General features: G+C 41.7%; 1 protein-coding gene across 1 annotated transcript in view; it reads left to right on the plus strand.

The window, feature by feature from the left end:
• The window catches only part of ASXL1 (ASXL transcriptional regulator 1), a 61,774-nt gene that overhangs the window by 1,349 nt on the left and 41,164 nt on the right, over nucleotides 1–19,261 (plus strand). Inside the window, exons 2-3 of the mRNA XM_081097574.1 lie at nucleotides 4,749–4,831; nucleotides 7,931–8,039. Coding sequence (XP_080953700.1) covers nucleotides 4,749–4,831; nucleotides 7,931–8,039 — 192 coding nt within the window. The remainder of the gene's footprint in view (nucleotides 1–4,748; nucleotides 4,832–7,930; nucleotides 8,040–19,261) is intronic.

A 19,261-nucleotide genomic window follows, 5' to 3' on the forward strand; every position in this document is an offset into this window, starting at 1 on the left:
CGGCACTGAGCCAGGGAGGGAGTCATGGAGTGTTGGAAGCCGCCGGAGGGGGGGGGGGGGCGTGAATTTTGTTTTTCCAAAGTGTGGAGAGGCCTCGTCCATGCACTGTCTTCCCTTTGGATTTGCACCCACGCCACAAACGCTTTGGGACAGGTTCTGGTACACGGTTGCCGGCGACAGTCGGAATGGGCTCTGTTTCTCTCGGGGATGTCAGTTCTAACTGTCACGGAGCAGGGTTACAGTGCAGATAGGCACGGCTTGTCTCTTGACAGCCCGTAGTTTTTATGTAATTGCTGTAATCCACTTTTAATGACGAGTGAAGCTCAACCATCTGATCTTTTATTTTATTGGGAAGCGTGGTTCCTGCCTCGAAGGTGTTGTGCAAAAAAAGATGCGTATGTATTGGGGTTTCTTATAGATCTGTGCCACACCTTTTTCTTGCTTGAAGTCTGTAAAACTCACGTTGTTGACTTGCAAGAATTAAAGCTCTCTGGCTTCTAGGAGAATTTTCACTGGTATCCCTGATGGTCTTCCCTGGGCATGTGTTGCCCAAGGAACAGAAATAACAGTTGTTTCTATGCTGAAGTTTTGTGCTTCAGGTAATTTGTTCTGGCATATGAAATTTGAAGCTTTTGAAGTTCCTAATTTATTTTTTTTTCTGATTCAATCAAAACTGGAAGCTTTGGCTGGCTTTCAGGATTCCTCCAGCGTTGCTTCACCTGAAAACAAATGTAGGCCTAAAGGAGAGGAGTCTTGGGTGTTCATTGAAATTCTCCTCTGAGTTCCTGTTACGCAGGTGTTTATGGCTCTGGGCACCAAAAGGAAATTTGCTTGCCAGAGTTTTGCTTGTTAGAGGTAGGTGAAAGTACCTTTAAATCCTGTTATTTATGTCCTGACAGAATTCTAAAGTCTGCTTGTCTCAAAGCTTTGTTGGTTTGGCTCTTACTAGTTGAAAGACTTTAGGAATTTGAGGTTCACTATTTTGTTAAGCTTCTTTAGGTTCTTGAATTTACTGTGATATGAACTTGGCAATATCCAGGTTGCTATTTCTGTTTTATCATTAGCTCAAATTTATGCCAGATTTTCTGAATAAGTTCTTTCTCTTTTCTGTGGCTCTTCACTAAAAAATAGTAATGTGAATAGAAAATATTTTGTGGTGCACCTAAAAATGTGAAAGATAACACTCGGGAACATTGTGCATAATTTTGCATTCTTTTGTTGTTGTTTTTAAATATATTTTATTGATTTTTTTTTACAGAGAGGAAGGGAGAGGGATAGAGAGTTAGAAACATCGATGAGAGAGAAACATCGATCAGCTGCCTCCTGCACTCTCCCTACTGGGGATGTGCCCACAACCAAGGTACATGCCCTTGACCGGAATTGAACCTGGGACCCTTGAGTCCGCAGGCTGACGCTCTATCCACTGAGCCAAACCGGTTAGGGCTATTGTTTTTTGTTTAGAATTTTTCTTGGTGGGTGAGGGGGAACTTTTCAGGGTCCTCTCCTCATTAAAAAAAAAAAAAAAAAAAAATTGCTGTGACTGAGTGCTGGAGAGCTTGTGAGAGCTTACACAGGACAGAGAAGCTTGACTAGAGTAAGCTCAGGTGGGAGGGCAGTAGATTAGATTTAACTGCTCTTTGGACAGGTGAATTTGAAGTGCTTGCCATGGCAATCAGATGTACTTGTTCGGGGGCATTTCATATTGCTTCTGACCGTGCTCAAATGGCAAGAGTGATACTGGGAAACCTTTTTTTTTTTTTTAAATATTTTTTTATTGATCTCAGAGGGAGGGAGAGAGAAACATCAGTGATGAGAGAGAATCATTAATTGCCTGCCTCCTGCACGCCCGCTACTGGGGATTGAGCCCGTAACCCGGGCCTGTGCCCTTGACTGGAATCGAACCCGGGACTCTTCAGTACACAGGCCGCCGCTCTATACACTGAGCCAAACCAGCTAGGGCCTGGGAACCCTTTTATAAAGTATTTTGGTAGGAAAGAAAAGATGACTGCAGTATGCCCCAGAAGATTGATTTTTGCAAATGTTAACTATGTCGTTGAAAAGTAGGTATTCTTTCAAACATTTTGTAATACTGTCTTTTTTAGATTGAAGAGGTAGACTTTAGAGGTTGGATGGGTGTAAATCCTGCTTGTTAGGAACAGTTTGGGAGAAGTGGCCAAGGGGATTTCCCTTTAGATTGAATGCCCTTAAATGGATTCTTCCTAGCTTTGAGAAACTCTTCATTGCACGGCTTTATCTTTCATTTTGATTCATGACTGACCATTCTTACATCAAACATTTTTTTCTCCTTTGAAGTAGGAGAGAGATTCCCCCCCACCCTTCTTTAAAATGTGCTCTAGAAAGACAGAAACTAGGAATAGAACACTGCTGAATTGATCTTATACTAAAAGCTGGAGGAATATACAGTTTTAAGAAAAGTGAATAGTTTGTATCTTTTAATGCAGCTTCCCTTTAGAGATTTTGTTTCCTCTATCTGAGATTCTCAGGCTCTTCCTAATTGTTTAAATAATTGGTAATTAATTTTTCAGATTCATGCTTCTTAAAAAAAAGTTATCCTACAAAAATTCACTAGCTCAGCTCCCACTTAATTAGTATCAAAGAAATATATCTGTGACAGTGAACATTGGTAGTTTGTCCTAGGATTTGTTGTGGGTCTAAGTCAACACTGCCTAACTTGGTACTTAAGTTCTTGGAATGCAAAGATGGATAAGGTTTGCCCTTGGGGTGCTTATGGTCTTCTGGGGATGGGGAAAGTCTAGACACATGAATATAATGTTACTATAGGCATGGTAAAGCGCCATTATAGATGTGTAAATGGTAAACAGACATCCTTGTTCCTGCTTATTGTCCAGGCATAATTATGAATAGTTCCTCCTTTCCCTCTCCAGTGCTCTGCTTTGGAATATGAATTATATGTGTGTGGAACTATTGGGACACTGAAAAGACAGTTACCTCTGCCTGGCAGAGGTCAGAGAAGGCTTCCAGGACGAAGGTGCTTCCCAAACTGCATCTTGGAGAGAGAGGGAAGGAGGGAGGATGAGAGAGAATTTGCAGGGTGGAGAGTGTGGGAATTGGGTGGAGCTCCACTTAGTTATTGGGACATAACATTGATGGAGTATGTTTGGCAGTCAGGTAGAGAGACAGGTAGAGACCAGATTATGAGGGCCTTGTATGCCAGGCCAGTGACCACCTACTTTGTGCCAGTTGCGCTAACCTGTAAAACAACTGAGAGAAGACACCGGTATCCTTCCTTCATAATTGAGGGAACAGGCTCAGATTGGGTAGGTGACTTCCCAAGTTTAGAAGTCTAGAATTTGACTTCTGTTCTGTCTGTTATTCTGGTGGGCCAGTGGATTCTCAGGAAGCTAGGTTGCTGTTGAAGATTTTAAAGCCAGGAAGTGATTGTTGGGTTGTCAGGCTATAGCAGGTAAGTTCTGTGAGAGTAGAGATATGGTCTTGTTTACTTATGAATTCTGATAATTGTTCCTAGTACAAAGTATTCATGTATTTATTGAATGAAGAATGATAGCAGAGTAAGAATGGATTTGAGGAAAGCAGGGCTGGTTGCAGGGATATTAGCAAAGGGGTGGTTGTGTTTGGTTTAGTATGAAACTGGCTGTGGGAATTGGGGGACAGGTGAGAGTGAAGGATGACCGCCAGGTTTCTGAATTAGGTAATTAGGCTGCCAACCAAAGTGGGGAATACTGGAAGAAGGGGAGATGAATTAGACCATCAAGGGGGGATGCCTAGTACAGAACTGAATATTTGAGTCTGAAGTTTGAGGAGAAATCGGGGCTAAAGGATTTGGGAGTTATCAGAGTTAAGGTAATAGTTGTAACCATGAGAGATGATAATGTTACCAAAGGAGAATGTAAAGATTGAAAAGAAAGAAGCTAAGAATGGGGCTAATGGTAAATAGAGGTTTATCTGAGCACCTACTTCTCTAAAACTTGACTTCCTTTTGTGCTAAGGGCTCGTGTTCTAATAGTGGGAGCCTTCAGCAGCAGTCCTGTCAGGCTTCTTGCTTCATGTTTTATTTGTGACAGAGCAGTACTTGTTACCATTGTGGAATGACTGCAACATGTTAGTATGGTTTGGAGTAACCTCAGCACCTGCTCAGGTAGAGACAGTACAAAGATATTGATAGCCTGTCTTTTTCTCCCTGAGAAAGACAACATTCTAAAACAATTCAACCTCCTAACGTCAACGAGCTGCAGTTGCTTATGAGAAACTACTGCCATGACTTCTAGGTGATGCTAACATAAATGGGACATTCTGGTTCATTGTTTTGCTTGCACCAACCATGTAGAACCATAGCATCATGTTGCCAAATGGCAAAATCTGCTGTGGCAATTAACACCAGAATTTCACAACTCACTGGTAAAAATCATTTAAAATCAATAAAGAAATAAAAAAAAATAAAAAAATCATTTAAAAATATGGGTACTAATCAAACTTCCTTGGGAAAGAAAATCTGAATGCATGTCTGTCTTATAAATTAGTGTGTGGCACTACCTATTCTGTGGTTTAGTCATATTAGCATTATCAAGCACTAACCAACGTTGCTAAGGATGTGTTTTAGAATTGAAATTAGAATGTTTCGCCTTGGTTTCTGAAGTAATTTTAACTGTGGAAATATCTAAATTGTCAGCAGTGGCAGAACTGTCGCCCATGATATAGACTGGTAATGGAAATAGTATACTGAATTCAGAGCATTTGTATTTCTTCAGGTACTAGAAAACTACTCAGATGCTCCGATGACACCAAAACAGATTCTGCAGGTCATAGAAGCAGAAGGACTAAAGGAAATGAGGTTTGTATTGCTTTTGTTGCTTACATGAGGGTTTCATAGGGCATATGTCTGTTATATAGTGATAAGTCCACGTGTATGTGCGTATGTGTATATGTGTGTGTGTGTGTATATATATATATATATATATATATATATATACATATATATGTGTATATATTTCTCTCTCTCTCTCTCTCTCTCTCTCTCTCATGTGCCTGGTGGTAACGTGGAACTACCTCAGGTTGTATGTCCTCCCAAGTGTAGGTGGGAGTGTGAATATCCATTTGTTTTTATCAGAGGTCCAGTGACTTTCCTCATCCTTGTTTTCCCTTAAATCTTGACAGTGGTGCTTGTTTTTTGTGTAAGGAGTCTGCACATTTTTTCTTGTACTCTATTTTTTAAGTTTCAATAATAGAGAAGGGGTGGTCTCTGGTGGGGCTGTATTGAGTCTAAAAGTACCCTTTTCTCTATACTGTATCTCTGAAGTACTTTGTTTCAGGATCAAAGAAGGGTGGTTTCATCACCATAAACCCAAGGGCCTTTTTTCCCCTCCTGATTCTAACCATTTATGATATGAATATAGTAAATTGGGGGTGATTTTGTTATCCTATGATGTAGTTTTCTTGGAGAAGCAACAAGTTAGAAACACAAAAGGAATTGCAGGCATGAAAACCAATGACTGTTTTCTTTTAAATGAAAGAGTAGAGTTCAACAGTCTCTTCTTGGGACTCGGAATAAACAGCATATATTTTTGCTGGTTAAGCTTTAGCTTCTTGGAATTGACCTTTTAGGGTTAAAAGATACTCACTTTCCAGTTACCAGTTCAAACATTCTCAAGTTGACATTTTGTGAGGAGGGAAGATCAGTATTATCTAGATCACATTCGTTTAAATATGCATTGTGTAGTGTTATAATTGTGCTTTATTTTTGTTTTTATGGGCTATTTCCCATCATGCTGTCGTCTGCATTGCTGTTGGACCACTATGCCTATAGAAGGTAAATTAGTCCCTTTGGGACAGATGGGATTAAGAACCTTAACTTGTTTCTGCTTCTTGCTCTTTTTTCTTTTTTTTTTTAATGTACTTTTTATTGATTTCAGGTAGGAAGGGAGGGAGAGATAGAAACATCAGTGATGAGAGGGAATCATTGGTTGGCTGCCTCCTGCATGCCCCCTACTGGGGATCGAGCCTGAAACCTGAGAATGTGCCCTTAACCAGAATCGAACCTGGGACCCTTCAGTCCGCAGGCCAACACTCTATCCACTGACCCAAACCAGCTAGGGCTGCTTCTTGCTCTTATAGGAATTCTGAAGCAGTCATGGTGGCTGTGATGAGTGAGCAGCTCTGTAATTTGTAGACAGAGGCATAATGTGTAGGAGTCACATTGTCACAAAAAGATTCTGCCAACATGCCGTTCCTCCTTGTAGCAGAGATTTTAGCACACCCACTTGATAAACCAGATTCTGCTCAAGGTTTCTTTTAGAGATTGGTTCTTGGTGAAAATTTTTTTAGTATCCAGTGTGTTCCAAAGCAGAATAAGTAATAGGGTGTTTTTTTTAATGCCTTTTTAAAACTCAAATTATTTTTAACACTCTGCTAGTGCTAGTTCTAAAAAAATGCTAAGAGGCTTTACTTACTATATTTATATATTAAGGGGAGAGGAAAGAGAAGGTGCACAAGTGAACCCTACCACTAAGCACATGCTAGTGCCAAATTCAGTTAACATTAATAATGGGCAGTTTTTAGTATTTTTGACATTTTCTATTTTAAGATCCAGTAAGTAGCCTTTCATTCACTGAATTGTCATTGTTTTGCAGCCTACTGTTGTAGCAGGGACATTGAAATAACTTAATTTGTAATCTTTTTAAATTTTAATTTAATTTTTTTAATATATTTATTGATTTCACAGATAAAGGGAGAGGGAGAGAGACAGAAATGTCCATGATGAGAGCTAATCATTGATTGGCTACCTCCTGCACACCCCACATCAGGGATCAAACTCCCAATCCTGGCATGTACCCTGACTAAAATTGAACCTCGACCTCCTGGTTTATAGGTCAATGCTTTAACCACTGAGCCACACTGGACCGGTTCTTCCATTTTGTTTTTAGTTTAATGTTTTTTTTTTTTTTTTTTAAATATATTTTATTGATTTTTTACAGAGAGGAAGGGAGAGATAGAGAGCTAGAAACATAGATGAGAGAGAAACATCAATCAGCTGCCTCCTGCACATCTCCCACTGGGGATGCGCCCGCAACCCAGGCACATGCCCTTGACCGGAATCGAACCCGGGACCCTTCAGTCCGCAGGCCGACGCTCCATCCACTGAGCCAAACCGGTTCCGGCTAGTTTAATGTTTGAGCACTCTTGGGTACAAATCCATTTGACTTAACTTTTTAAAAATATATATATATTTTATTGATTTTTTTACAGAGAGGAAGGGAGAGGGATAGAGAGTTAGAAACATCGATGAGAGAGAAACATCGGTCAGCTGCCTCCTGCACACCCCCTACTGGGGATGTGTCCGCAACCAAGGTCCATGCCGTTGACCAGAATCGAACCTGGGACCCTTCAGTCCGCAGGCCGACGCTCTATCCACTGAGCCAAACCGGTCAGGGCCATTTGACAAATTTCAGTGATTGCTCCAGGATTGATGTAGAATAAAACCCATCCTTCCCTCTTCCCAACAGAGAAAAAGCAAATGAAATACTGTTTGTTTGTGTGCTTATTAGAAAATGTTTAACTGGGGGCAAAAAAGGTGTGCTTGTTTTCTTGGGGTGGCACCATTCATTATGTCGTCTCTGTTTTTTATAATGTTATGTGACAGTTTCTGAGTATGATATAGAGGCTAGAAAACTCGGGTTTGTTTTTAATTAATATTAAATTTTAATTTAAATATTGGGTAACGTGTGTTTTTCAAACTCCTGAATTCTCTGGGTATGATTTATGCGAATTCCATCTGTTACTCTTTTGCTACTTTCAAACTGGACTTGTGATGGGATCTTTTTTTCTATATTTCTTGCTCTGCTTCTTAATTTAAGGAGCCAGAAAGTTTTAGATCTTTGAGTAAGTAGGCATATGAACTTGTGTGACCCTCACCCATCCTTGTATGTTTTTACAGTGGGACATCCCCTCTCGCATGTCTCAATGCCATGCTACATTCCAATTCAAGAGGAGGAGAGGGGCTATTTTATAAACTGCCTGGGCGAATCAGCCTTTTCACACTCAAGGTAAGTAATATAAACCTTGTTTTAATGTAGTGATCCTTAAGCTTTTAGTGTGCATAAGAATCACCTGGTAGGTCTGGAATGAGGCCCATGAATTGCATTTCTAATAAGCAAGCAGGTGGTGTAGATGCTGTTAGTCCTAAATGGCAATTGACTAAGAGGTATGTATTCTAGTGTGAACAGGGAATTAGGAAATATTTAGTCATATAAACTGTTGTGTATATATTCAGCTTTTCCTTGTCTATGTCTTTGTAGATTGTGTGCAATAGAGGGATAAGTGTGTATGTGGAGGTAATTGCAGATGTTCCTTAGTTAGGATTTTGTTTGTAATATTATGAAGGATAAGTTACTGGGTAGCTAAAGTAAGACCTACACTATGGAAAATAACTGAAATGTGAACATACTTGTGGAAATTCAAAAACTTATTAGCATTTATTAAGTGACACTAATTACAAAGGAAGAGAATTTAGGTAGAATTCATAATAAAGCATTAATAAAGCTGAAATGACAAGGTAATTATTTTTCTACCATTTGTGACATACAGTGGGGCCTTGACTTACAAGTTTAATTCGTTCTGAGACCGAGCTCATTAAGGAGCTCGTTAACTCAAATTACTCTATCAACTCAATGCAAAAAATCAGCCGACAGACAGCTCGTATCTCAAAAAACTAGTTAGTCGGGACACTCGTAAGTCAAGGCCCCACTGTATATATGGCTATCATTTAGGCTAGGAGATGGCAAGCTTTTTCTGTAGAGGACCAGATAATAAATATTTTAAGTTTTGTGGATCAGACTGTATTTGTCAACTATTCAGCTCTGCCATTGTAGCAGGAAAGCAACCATAGACAATGCACAAATGAATGGGCCTGGCTGTGTTCCAATAAAACTTTATTTAGAAAACCCAGCAACAGGCCAGATTTGGCTCGGGGCTGTCGTTTCCAGACTCCTGATGTAGACTTAAGATGACCTATTGACAGTGAGGAAACTGCAAATTTGGTGCTGACTCTTATACTCTTCCATAATGTACTTTAGGTTGCAGTAGTCCTTATTCAAACGTTTCCCTGTTTTGTTTACTTTGTAGACTTGTTTTCTTTAATTCAAGATTAAAAACTTGAGCAACTATCAACTATATAACCTGCAGTCATAAAACTTGATCTTTGTGTGTATATCAAGTGTATCTTATGTTCAGATGTCTGTGCTGTTTTCTGTATTATTATTTCTAATATTTCAAACTTATTTTGGTTGAGGCAGCATAATGTAATGTTATGAACTGAGCTTTAGGAGAGACAGCTCTGAGTTCAAAACCTAGCTTTGTAACCTGAGACGATTTTAATGTCTCTTTATGGTGGTGTATACATTCCTGTCACAGAATCAGTTCTTAATAAATGGTAGCTTTTATGGTATTTCTTTAGGTTCCTCATCCTTAATTGCTGATTAATGGCAGTTTTCTATTTTATATATGATGCAGTTTTGTGTAATTATGTGTAATTATAATGATCCATATTATACATATGCTTCTTAATGACATATTTGTATTTTAAGAGGGAGAAGAAAAATACCTTTTCCTATGAACACTGTGAAGGGTAGGAACTGAGTTTTGTTTTGTTTTTCTAATAAGTTTTTATTGATTGCTGGGACAGGGAGGGAGAGGGAGAGAGAGATAGAAGCATCAATGATGAGAATCATTAATTGGTTGGCTCCTGCATGCCCCCTACTGGGGACCGAGCCCAAACCCAGGCCTTTGCCCTAACTGGGAATCAGTTCACCTCATGGTTCATATAGGTTGACAATCAACCACTGAGCGACACCAGCTGGGCAGAAACTGAGTTTTATTTATCTTTGTAATTTGGCTTTGGGCAGAATTCTTGGCATGGTCCATGCTTTAGAAATATTTGAACTGAATTAAATTTTTCATTTTAATTTCAATATATCTGAATAAACATTATATGAATCTGCGGTAAATTTGGGGCATTCTGTTAGTCTGCAGTGTTCTGTTTGAGATGAGTTGATTGAAGATGTGCTCAGCATGTCCTCTCATCTGCCTTTGGCTTTGTTGCTTGATCTTCATAGTGTCTTGCTTGTTGGCATTGTACATCACCACTCTGATGTTCTTTGTGCTCTCTTAGGGGTAATGGTTTGCTTGTCTGGTTTCCCCAGTGAGACTGTAAACTCCTTGAGGGCAGAGACTAGTTCTTACTTATTTCAGTATCCACTAGGATACGATGCAAAGTAGCTATCAAATGCATATATAATGAATGAATTAGTACATAATGGTTATATTATGATACTTTGTTATCCTTTTGTTTTGACATTTGATGATAAATACTGCTCACAATTTTGATGAAACTATCCCTACATCTGCCTTTGGCATCTAGCTCCTATCTCAGCTAAAATGAAAGGTATTTACTGCTATGGCTTTGGTAGAATTTTTGTTTGATTATCTGTTTGTGTCTTAATTTTGACCTGTTATAAAAGCAATATATGCAAATGTAACAGAAAGTGAAAGTAAACCAGGAATTCTGCTACCTGTAAACAATAATTTATAATAATAGTATTTGAAAAAAATTGGATCATACTTTTCTTATAGCTTTGCTGTTTGCTTTATTCTATTAATATATTTGCATGATGGTACATATAGCCATACCTTTTTCTTATTAACAACCGTTGTAGATTCTAGGTTATGAATGTGTGTTAAACACTAGTCTCTTGTTAAATGCCTCATTATCACCGTGCTATCTTCCAGAAGCTGTGTAGGCATTTACTTTGTTATTCAGGAGTGAATAAGAGAGGGTACCAAAAATCTGAACCAGCTAATTACAATCCTGGTCATTGAGAACCCAGGTCTGCCCAATAAACACTCAAGTTCAAGGTAGTTTTTACTTTAAACACAATATTTATCCCCCATTAAAAATATATATATATTTCTTCATTGATTTCAGAGAGGAAGGGAGAGGGAGAGAGTGATAGAAACATAAATGATGTAAGAGAATCATTGATCGGCTGCCTCCTGCACACCCTGCAACTAGGGTTTGAGCCAGCAACCCAGGCATGTGCCCTTGACCAGAGTTGAACCAGGAACCCTTCAGTCTGCAGGCCAGTGTTCTAGCCACTGAGCCAAACCGGCTAGGGCCCCCATTTTTCCTTTTTATTTAAAAAGAATATCAAACAAAAATTGAAGGAGTACTAACTACAGTGAACACCCCACTCATCCAGCTTTTCTTTTTTTCTAGCTAATTGTTACAAATTTGCCACATTTGCTTTATCTCTCTCTACATTTTTTTTTTTTTTAATCAGCACCATTTGGAAGTGTTAACTAGTACTGGTATTTCACTTCTAAATATTGTAGAATGTATGTTGTAAGAGCAAGGACATCCTACATGACCACAACACCAGTATTACATTCAGGAAACATATATAATGTATAGTATATAGTCTGTATTCAGATTTTCTCTAGTTCTAAAAATATTCTTTATAGCTTATTTTTCAACTCCAGCATTGTCTAAGAGTCATGTATTACATTTGTTTTTCATGTCTCTTTAGTCTTCTTTAATATTGGACAGTACCCTTGCTTTATTTTCTTGCATGGCATTGATATTTTTGAACAGTCCAGGTCAGTTGTCTTATGGAATTAAATACATTTTTAAAGGACTAATGAAAGTGTAGAAATCTGGGTTATTTCCACACTCCTTTATGTTAGTACTGCTAGATCAAGTCTACTGTAGATTGCAGCCCAGAGCCATTCAGCCATGAAGGATGGAAGTGATGGAATGTTTTTGTGTAGTGGTCTACTTAGAGTCAGATTCTTGCCTGTAATGCGGAACAGGAAGACACAGATTATTTAATACACATTCCTCATTTTTCTTTTTGAATGTGGTAGTGACACCTCTGAAATCCTGTGGCTTTTTTTTTCTTTTTCCTAAGGTTTTTCTCATGTGTTAAGGAAAAAGGCATATTCAGAATGGCTTGGTAGTCCCCCCCCAACATCCTCCCCCCCCCTTTGTAGATCTCTTCTAGTGGGTCATCAAGGTCAGAATTATATTTATCTGTGTGTTTTTGCTACTTAGTTGAAAGTAGAAGTTTTTTCAGTTCTGGGTACATTTGTGTAGCCTTGTCCATGATTACCAAAGGTTTTCTGATAAGCTGGAGTCTTTTGGGGTATGCTAGGGTTCTTTCTCTGATAAAGTTTTTCTGGATAATATGACAGTACATTTGACACTTTAAAAAAAATTTCTTTTTAAATTCGTTAGGGCAACATTGGTTAATAAAATTATATAGGTTTCAAGTAAATAATTCTATAATCCACCATCTGTATATTGTATTATCTTCACCCTAAGTAAGTCTCCTTCTATTACTATTTATTCCCTCTTTACCCTCTTCTACCTCCCCCCACCTCCCTTTCCCTTTGGTAATCACCATACTGTTGTCTGTCTACAAGTTTTTGTTGTTTTTTTTAAAATATATTTTATTGATTTTTTTACAGAGAGGAAAGGAGAGAGATAGAGAGTCAGAAACATCGATGAGAGAGAAACATCGATCAGCCGCCTCCTGCACATCTCCCACTGGGGATGTGCCCGCAACCAAGGCACATGCCCTTGACTGGAATCGAACCCGGGACCCTTCAGTCCGCAGGCCGACGCTCTATCCACTGAGCCAAACCGGTTTTGGCTGTTTTTTTGTTTTTTAAATCCTCACCTGAGTATACACTGAGTGGCCAGATTATTATGACAACCTGACGTTTGTAGGCAAATTAACTATAATTTCGTGCTGAAGTTGCTAGAGGGCCAGACCATTATAAATAGGGAAGCAGGTTGTTTACCACGACAGTAGAAGTGATTTTTTTCTGTGAAGGTATGGGTAAAAAATGCGATTTAACAGCCTTTGAACGTGGGATATGTATATAAACTGAGTGGCCAGATTATTATGACCACCCCATCAGTACTTTGTTGGGCCATCTTTTGCCTTCAATACTGCGGCAGTTTTTCTTGGCATTGAAATCCACGAGATGTTGAAAGGTGATGCGAGGAATCTGACACCATGACTGATGAATAGCACTGTCCAGTTCTGTGAGATTTGATGGTTGTGGAACCAGCTGCCTGATGGCTCTTTTAACTTCGTCCCACAAATGCTCAATTGGATTGAGATCTGGTGATTGTGGGGGCCACCTAAGCAAGGTAAAGTCTCCCTCATGTTCTTGAAACCACTCCTGCACAATACAAGCACCATGGCATGGTGCATTGTCTTGTTAAATGAAGCCATCTCCATTGGGATACGCCATCAACATGATAGGATGAACTTGATCAGCAACGATACTTAGGTATGTTGTGCTATTCAGACTTTGTTGTTGCACATGAATTAAAGGGCCCAAATCATGCCAGGAAAACATGCCCCAAACCATAACACTGCCCCCACCAGCTTGAAGGGTTGTACTCATGCATGTGGGGTGCATGCTTTCATGCTGTTTCCGCCAAATTCTCACCCTGCCATCTGCATGATGCAACTGGAAACGTGATTCATTGGACCACATGACTTTTTTCCAATGCTCAACTGTCCAATCCTTGTATTTCTGTGCGAATTGGAGACGTTTTATCTTGGTAACTGCAGACAGCAAAGGTGTTCGAACAGGCCTTCGGCTTCCATATCCCATACGATGCAGTGTACGGCTAATTTGCCTACAAACGTGAGTTGGTCATAATAATCTGGCCACTCATGTTCAAATATATCCCATGTTCAGAGGGTGTTAAATTGCATTGTTTACCCATATCTTCAGAAAAAAATCACTTCTACTGTCGCGGTAAACAACCTGCTTCCCTGTTTATAATGGTCTGGCCCTCTAGCAACTTTAGCACGGAATTATAGCTAATTTGCCTACAAACGTCAGGTGGTCATAATAATCTGGCCACTCGGTGTATGTTTTTCATTGATTAGGGAGAGAGGGAGGGAGGAACATTGATCTGTTGCTCACACATGCACTTTAGCTGGAGATTGAACCCGAAACCTGGGTATGTGCCCTGACTAGGAATTGAACCCAAGACCCTTCTGTGCATTATGATGCTCTAACCATGATGCACACGGGCCAGGGCATTTCCACACCCCCCTTCCTATTCCTTTCACTTTTTTCACCCAGTCCCTTAACTTCCCTCTCTTCTGATAGCTGTCAGTCTGTTCTCTATGAGTCTGTTAATATAATAGATGGCTTGCATCAGTCTAGAGCAGTGGTTCTCAACCTGTGGGTCGCGACCCCTTTGGGGGTCAAACGACCCTTTCACGGGGCTCACCTAAGACCATCAGAAAACACATATATAATTACGTATTGTTTACAGTAGCAAAATTACAGTTATGAAGTAGCAACGAAAATAATTTTATGGTTGGGGGTCACCACAACATGAGGAACTGTATTAAAGGGTTGCGGCATTAGGAAGGTTGAGAACCACTGGTCTAGAGAGTTAGTCTTAAGGGATGTATGGGATAGATGAAACCTGTCTATGCTTTGATTTGAGTTGCTTTCCTTAAGCTGTTCCTGAAGTCAGCTGTCATTGTCCATCATTGCTTGGTTAGAGGTAGTATTTATATCATTTTTTTACAGTTTAGATTTCCTGTCCTATAAAACCACTGTGAGTTCCTTTGTAGTATTCTACATTTTTAGGACCTTCATGTTGAACTACTTTGCTTTTGTGACTTGGTGGTTGTGTTGTTGGTGAGTAGTCATTCTAGCACACACTGTCAGGCATAACTGCAGTCATCTGAATATGGTTTTATTGTGGGATAATGCTTAAATCAAAATGTCACTTAGGCCCTAGCCGGTTTGGCTCAGTGGATAAGAGTGTCAGCCTGTGGACTGAAGGGTCCCGGTTTGATTCCAGTCAAGGGCACATGCCGGGGTTGCGGGCTCAATCCCCAGTGTGGGGTGTGCAGGAAGCAGCTGACCAATGATTCTCTCTCATTGATGTTTCTATCTCTCTCCTTCCCTCTCTCTGAAATAAAAATATATTCTTTAAAAATGTCACTTAGATCATGTATGGCTATTTGCACTTTATTAATATCTCATGTCAATGTAGGCGCAGCCTTCAGGGTCTTTTAATTAAACTCAGTTTAATCTTTTAAATATATAATACAGACTGTTTAAAAAGCATATAAAAACCTTCTTTGTAAAAGAAATAGATGACTACACTTGAAATATTCATCCATTAAAATCCACAGTTTACAAATAAAGGGGAAAGCAATTAGAGCAGCAGTTCTCAACCTGTGGGTTGCGACCCCTTTGGGGGGTCGAACGACCCTTTCACAGGGATCGCCTAAGACCATTGGAAAACACATATATCCTCCTCCTATCTAATAAAAGAGAAACATGGTAATTAGCCATACGTCCACTACCCTTCCCATTGGCTAATCAGGGCGATATGCAAATTAACTGCCAGCCAAGATGGCGGCCGGCAGCCAGGCAGCTTGAAGCTAACATGAGGCTTGCTTGCTTCAGTGACAGGAAACCAACGTTCCCCGCCTGCCTTGCTGGCCTCTGAGCTTGCAGTTTGAAACATTGTTACAAATGTAGAAGCTAAACAGAACCCCAGAAACCTGCTTTCAGCCAGCCGGGATCTCAGAGCTGGAGTTGATACAGTGTTTTGATTATAGAACCCAAACAAACCAGATACCTGCTTTCAGCAGCAGAGGCCTCAGAGCTGGAGCCAGAGCTAAAGCTGGCCCAGAATAAATTAAAAAAAAAAAAAAAAAAAGGAGCGGTTGGGAGCTTCAGTCACCCGCCAGCCTGAAAACAGCCCTCAGCCCCTCACCCAGACTGGCCAGGCACCCCAGTGGGGACCCCCACCCTGAAGGGTGTGTGACCAGCTGCAAACAGCCATCATCCCCTCTCCCAGACTGGCCAGGCACCCCAGTGGGGACCCCCACCCTGATCCAGGACACCCTTCAGGGCAAACCAGCCAGCCCCCACCCATGCACCAGGCCTCTAGCCTATATAGTAAAAGGAAAGGGTAATATGCCTCCCGGCACCGGGATCAGCGTGACAGGGGGCAGCGCCCAAATTCCCTGATCGCCCTGTGGCTCTGTGTGTGACAGGGGGCGGGGCCACAACCTCCCTATCTGCCCTGCTCTGTTCGTGACAGGGGAAGGCGCCCCAACCCCCTGATCAGCCCTTCTCTGTGCCTGAAAGGGGGGAGCTCCCCAACCCCCTGATTGCCCTGCGGCTCTGTGTGTGTGTGACAGGGTGCGGCGCCCCAACTCCCTGATCGGCCCTGCTCTGTGTGTGACAGGGTGTGGTGCCCCAACCCCCCCCCCACACACACACACACACACAGGCCCTGCTCTGTGTGTGACGGGGTAGAGCCATAACCTCCCCATCGGCCCTGCCCTGAGTGTGACAATGGCGGCGCCCCAACCGCTGATCAGCCCTGCTCTGTGGGTGATAGAGAGCGGTGCCCCAACCCCCTGATCCGCCCTGCTCTGTGTTTGACGGGGCGGTGCCCCAACTCCCCTATTGGCCCTACTCTGTGAGTGACAGGGGGGAGCTCCTCAACCTCCTGATCGACCCTGCTCTGTGCGTGACAGGGGGGAGCTCCCCAACCCCCTGATGGGCCCTGCTCTGTGAGTGACAGGGGGCAGTGCCCCAACCCCCTGATTGGCCCTGCTCTGCGTGACAGGGGGTGGCGCCGCAACCTCCGCATCTACCCTGCCTTGAGTGTGACGGGGCGGTGCCCCAACCCCCCAATCGGCCCTACCCTGAGCGTGACTGAGGGTGGCATCGCAACCTCCCAATCCGCCCTGCTCTGTGCACGACGGGGCGGCGCCCCAACCCCCCAATCGGCCCTGCTCTGAGCCCGACCAGGGGCTGCACCTAGGGATTGGGCCTGCCCTCTGCCACCCGGGCTGTGCAGGAGGCAGCCAATCAATGATTCTCTTTCATCATTGATGTTTCTATCTCTATCTCCTTCTCCCTTCCTCTCTGAAATCAATAAAGAAATATAAAAAATTTAAATAAAAAAAGAAACTATTTAAACATTTTAGATATGTTTTAGATATCATGTGGTTATTCCTTTTTCTTGCTTGTTAGAAAAGAATTTTTCTACTTTCACTTCAAATGATAGTGACATTTTAGACTATGTCTTTTATAGTATGTGTTAGCTTTATCAAATATGTGATCTTTTAAATACTTATAATTGTAGAGTTTTGGTGTGGCCGGGGCTCTCAAATCATCTTCATTTTGCAGATGGAAAACTGAGCTGTAACAAATCAAATAATTTATGACCATACATCTGTGTGACGAATGCATGTGGTTGAATTGGGATTAAAACCCAGGACCCCACTTTTCGAGTTTGATTTATTTTCATTATGGCAATTTAGAATATAGTTTTTCTTCAGGTTTTAAGATCTTTGGTTACTTCACCTTTTTTGAAGCATCTTGTGAGTTGCTTGGTATTCCTCTCAAAATGTTGGTTTTATTCTTTTAATGCAGGGGTGGGGAACCTTTTTTCTGCCAAGGGCCATTTGGATATTTATAATATCACTAGTGGCCCGGTGCACAAAATTTGTGCACAGGGGAGGGGTGTCCCTCAGCCCGGCCTGCACCCTCTCTAATCTGGGACCCCTCAGGGTATGTCCAACTGCCGGTTTAGGCCTGATCCCTAAACCCCTGTGCAGGATCAGGCCTAAACCAGCAGTCTGACATCCCTCTCACAATCTGGGACCGCTGGCTCCTAATTGCTCGCCTGCCTGCTTGCCTGATTGCCCCTAACTGCTTCTGCCTGCCAGCCTGATCACCCCCTAACGACTCCCCTGCTGGCCCGATCACCCCCAACTGCCCTCCCCTGTTGGCCTAATCACCTACAACTGCCTTCTCCTGCCGCGATCTGCCTCCTCTGCCGGGACCCACCTCCTTCATTCGAGGTGGCAGAGACGCCGGGACCAGCCTCCTTCATGCCGCAGGGAGCTGCGGTACCCCCAGGCCTCACTGAGCAGAGCGGCCACTGGGCCCCGCCTCCACTGTGCACTCGGCCATCTTGTGACGATGTTGCGCATGAGGGCCACCTAGGCTTTTATTAGTTAGTATAGATATCACAGTTTATCTATTCTAATTTTGAGGAACACTGATGTGTTTCCATTTTTTAACTTTTATTAATAGGATTTGAGGACCATACAGAATTACCAACTTAAAAATTAGTCTGCTGTATTTGGTCAAACATCTTAATTAACTCATTCTAATGCCTTGGCAGGACCAGACCAAATAATTTCGTGGGTCTTAATACAGCTTGTGGGCCAGATGTTTCCCACCCCAGCTTTAATGAAAATTCTTGTTCAGCACAAGTAGTTTTTCATATTCTTAGATGTGAATTCTTTAGTTATTATGGCTGGTTGGTTTGAATTTCTACACTTCGCATTAATTATATTGGAGCGTTTCTGATCATGGATGTTCTTTTCCATGCCAGAATGAGTAATATTCGGTGATTGTAACTGGATTCCAGAAGTCAAGGTTCTAGCATAGCACGTCATGTCTTACCGAATATAGTTTCTCCACTTACACAACTGTTTTGCTAACATTAAGGAGTTGGATTTGATTGGTCGTTTAAATGTATCAGATGTAAAACCTTTTCATCTCATGAAATGGAGCTGCAAAATATAGATGACTGTGAAACTACTCTGTTTGGAACAAGCATGAGGGCCCAGCTTCTCCTTTTCTAGGTTCTACTATCCCCACCTCATGCCCCAAGCACCCCAGGCATCTTTCCCAGACCCTGAAGCTCTGTTGAAAACCTCCTAGAGCAGTGGTCAGCAAACTGGCTCGCGAGCCACATGCAGCTCTTTGGCCCCTTGAGTGTGGCTCTTCCACAAAATACTGACTTCTGCACATGGGCCATGAAGTTTCAATCGCACTGTACATGCGCGCCCTCACGTGGTATTTTGTGGAAGAGTCAGACTCAAGGGGCCAAAGAGCCGCATGTGGCTCGCGAGCCGCAGTTTGCCGACCACTGTCCTAGAGTAAAAAAATCTGTAAAGATACTTCCTGAGTTCACATTCTAATATCTAGGCTATTTTGTGTGACAAGTAAGGCAGCCCTGAATATTTTTCTTTCCTGTTTTTTTGTAATGCATTTGGTATCTACTGGAGGCTGACTCATTGCAAACCCTCTTCCGCTTTGTACTGTAGGAGGGAGTTCTGCACAGAAGGCCTGGTTAGTAGAGCAATGCCATGTTCTCTGGATAATGGTAGCAGCAGTTTAG

Source organism: Myotis nattereri, assembly GCF_964212035.1.
Source record: "Myotis nattereri genome assembly, chromosome: 8".
Lineage (NCBI taxonomy): Eukaryota > Metazoa > Chordata > Mammalia > Chiroptera > Vespertilionidae > Myotis > Myotis nattereri.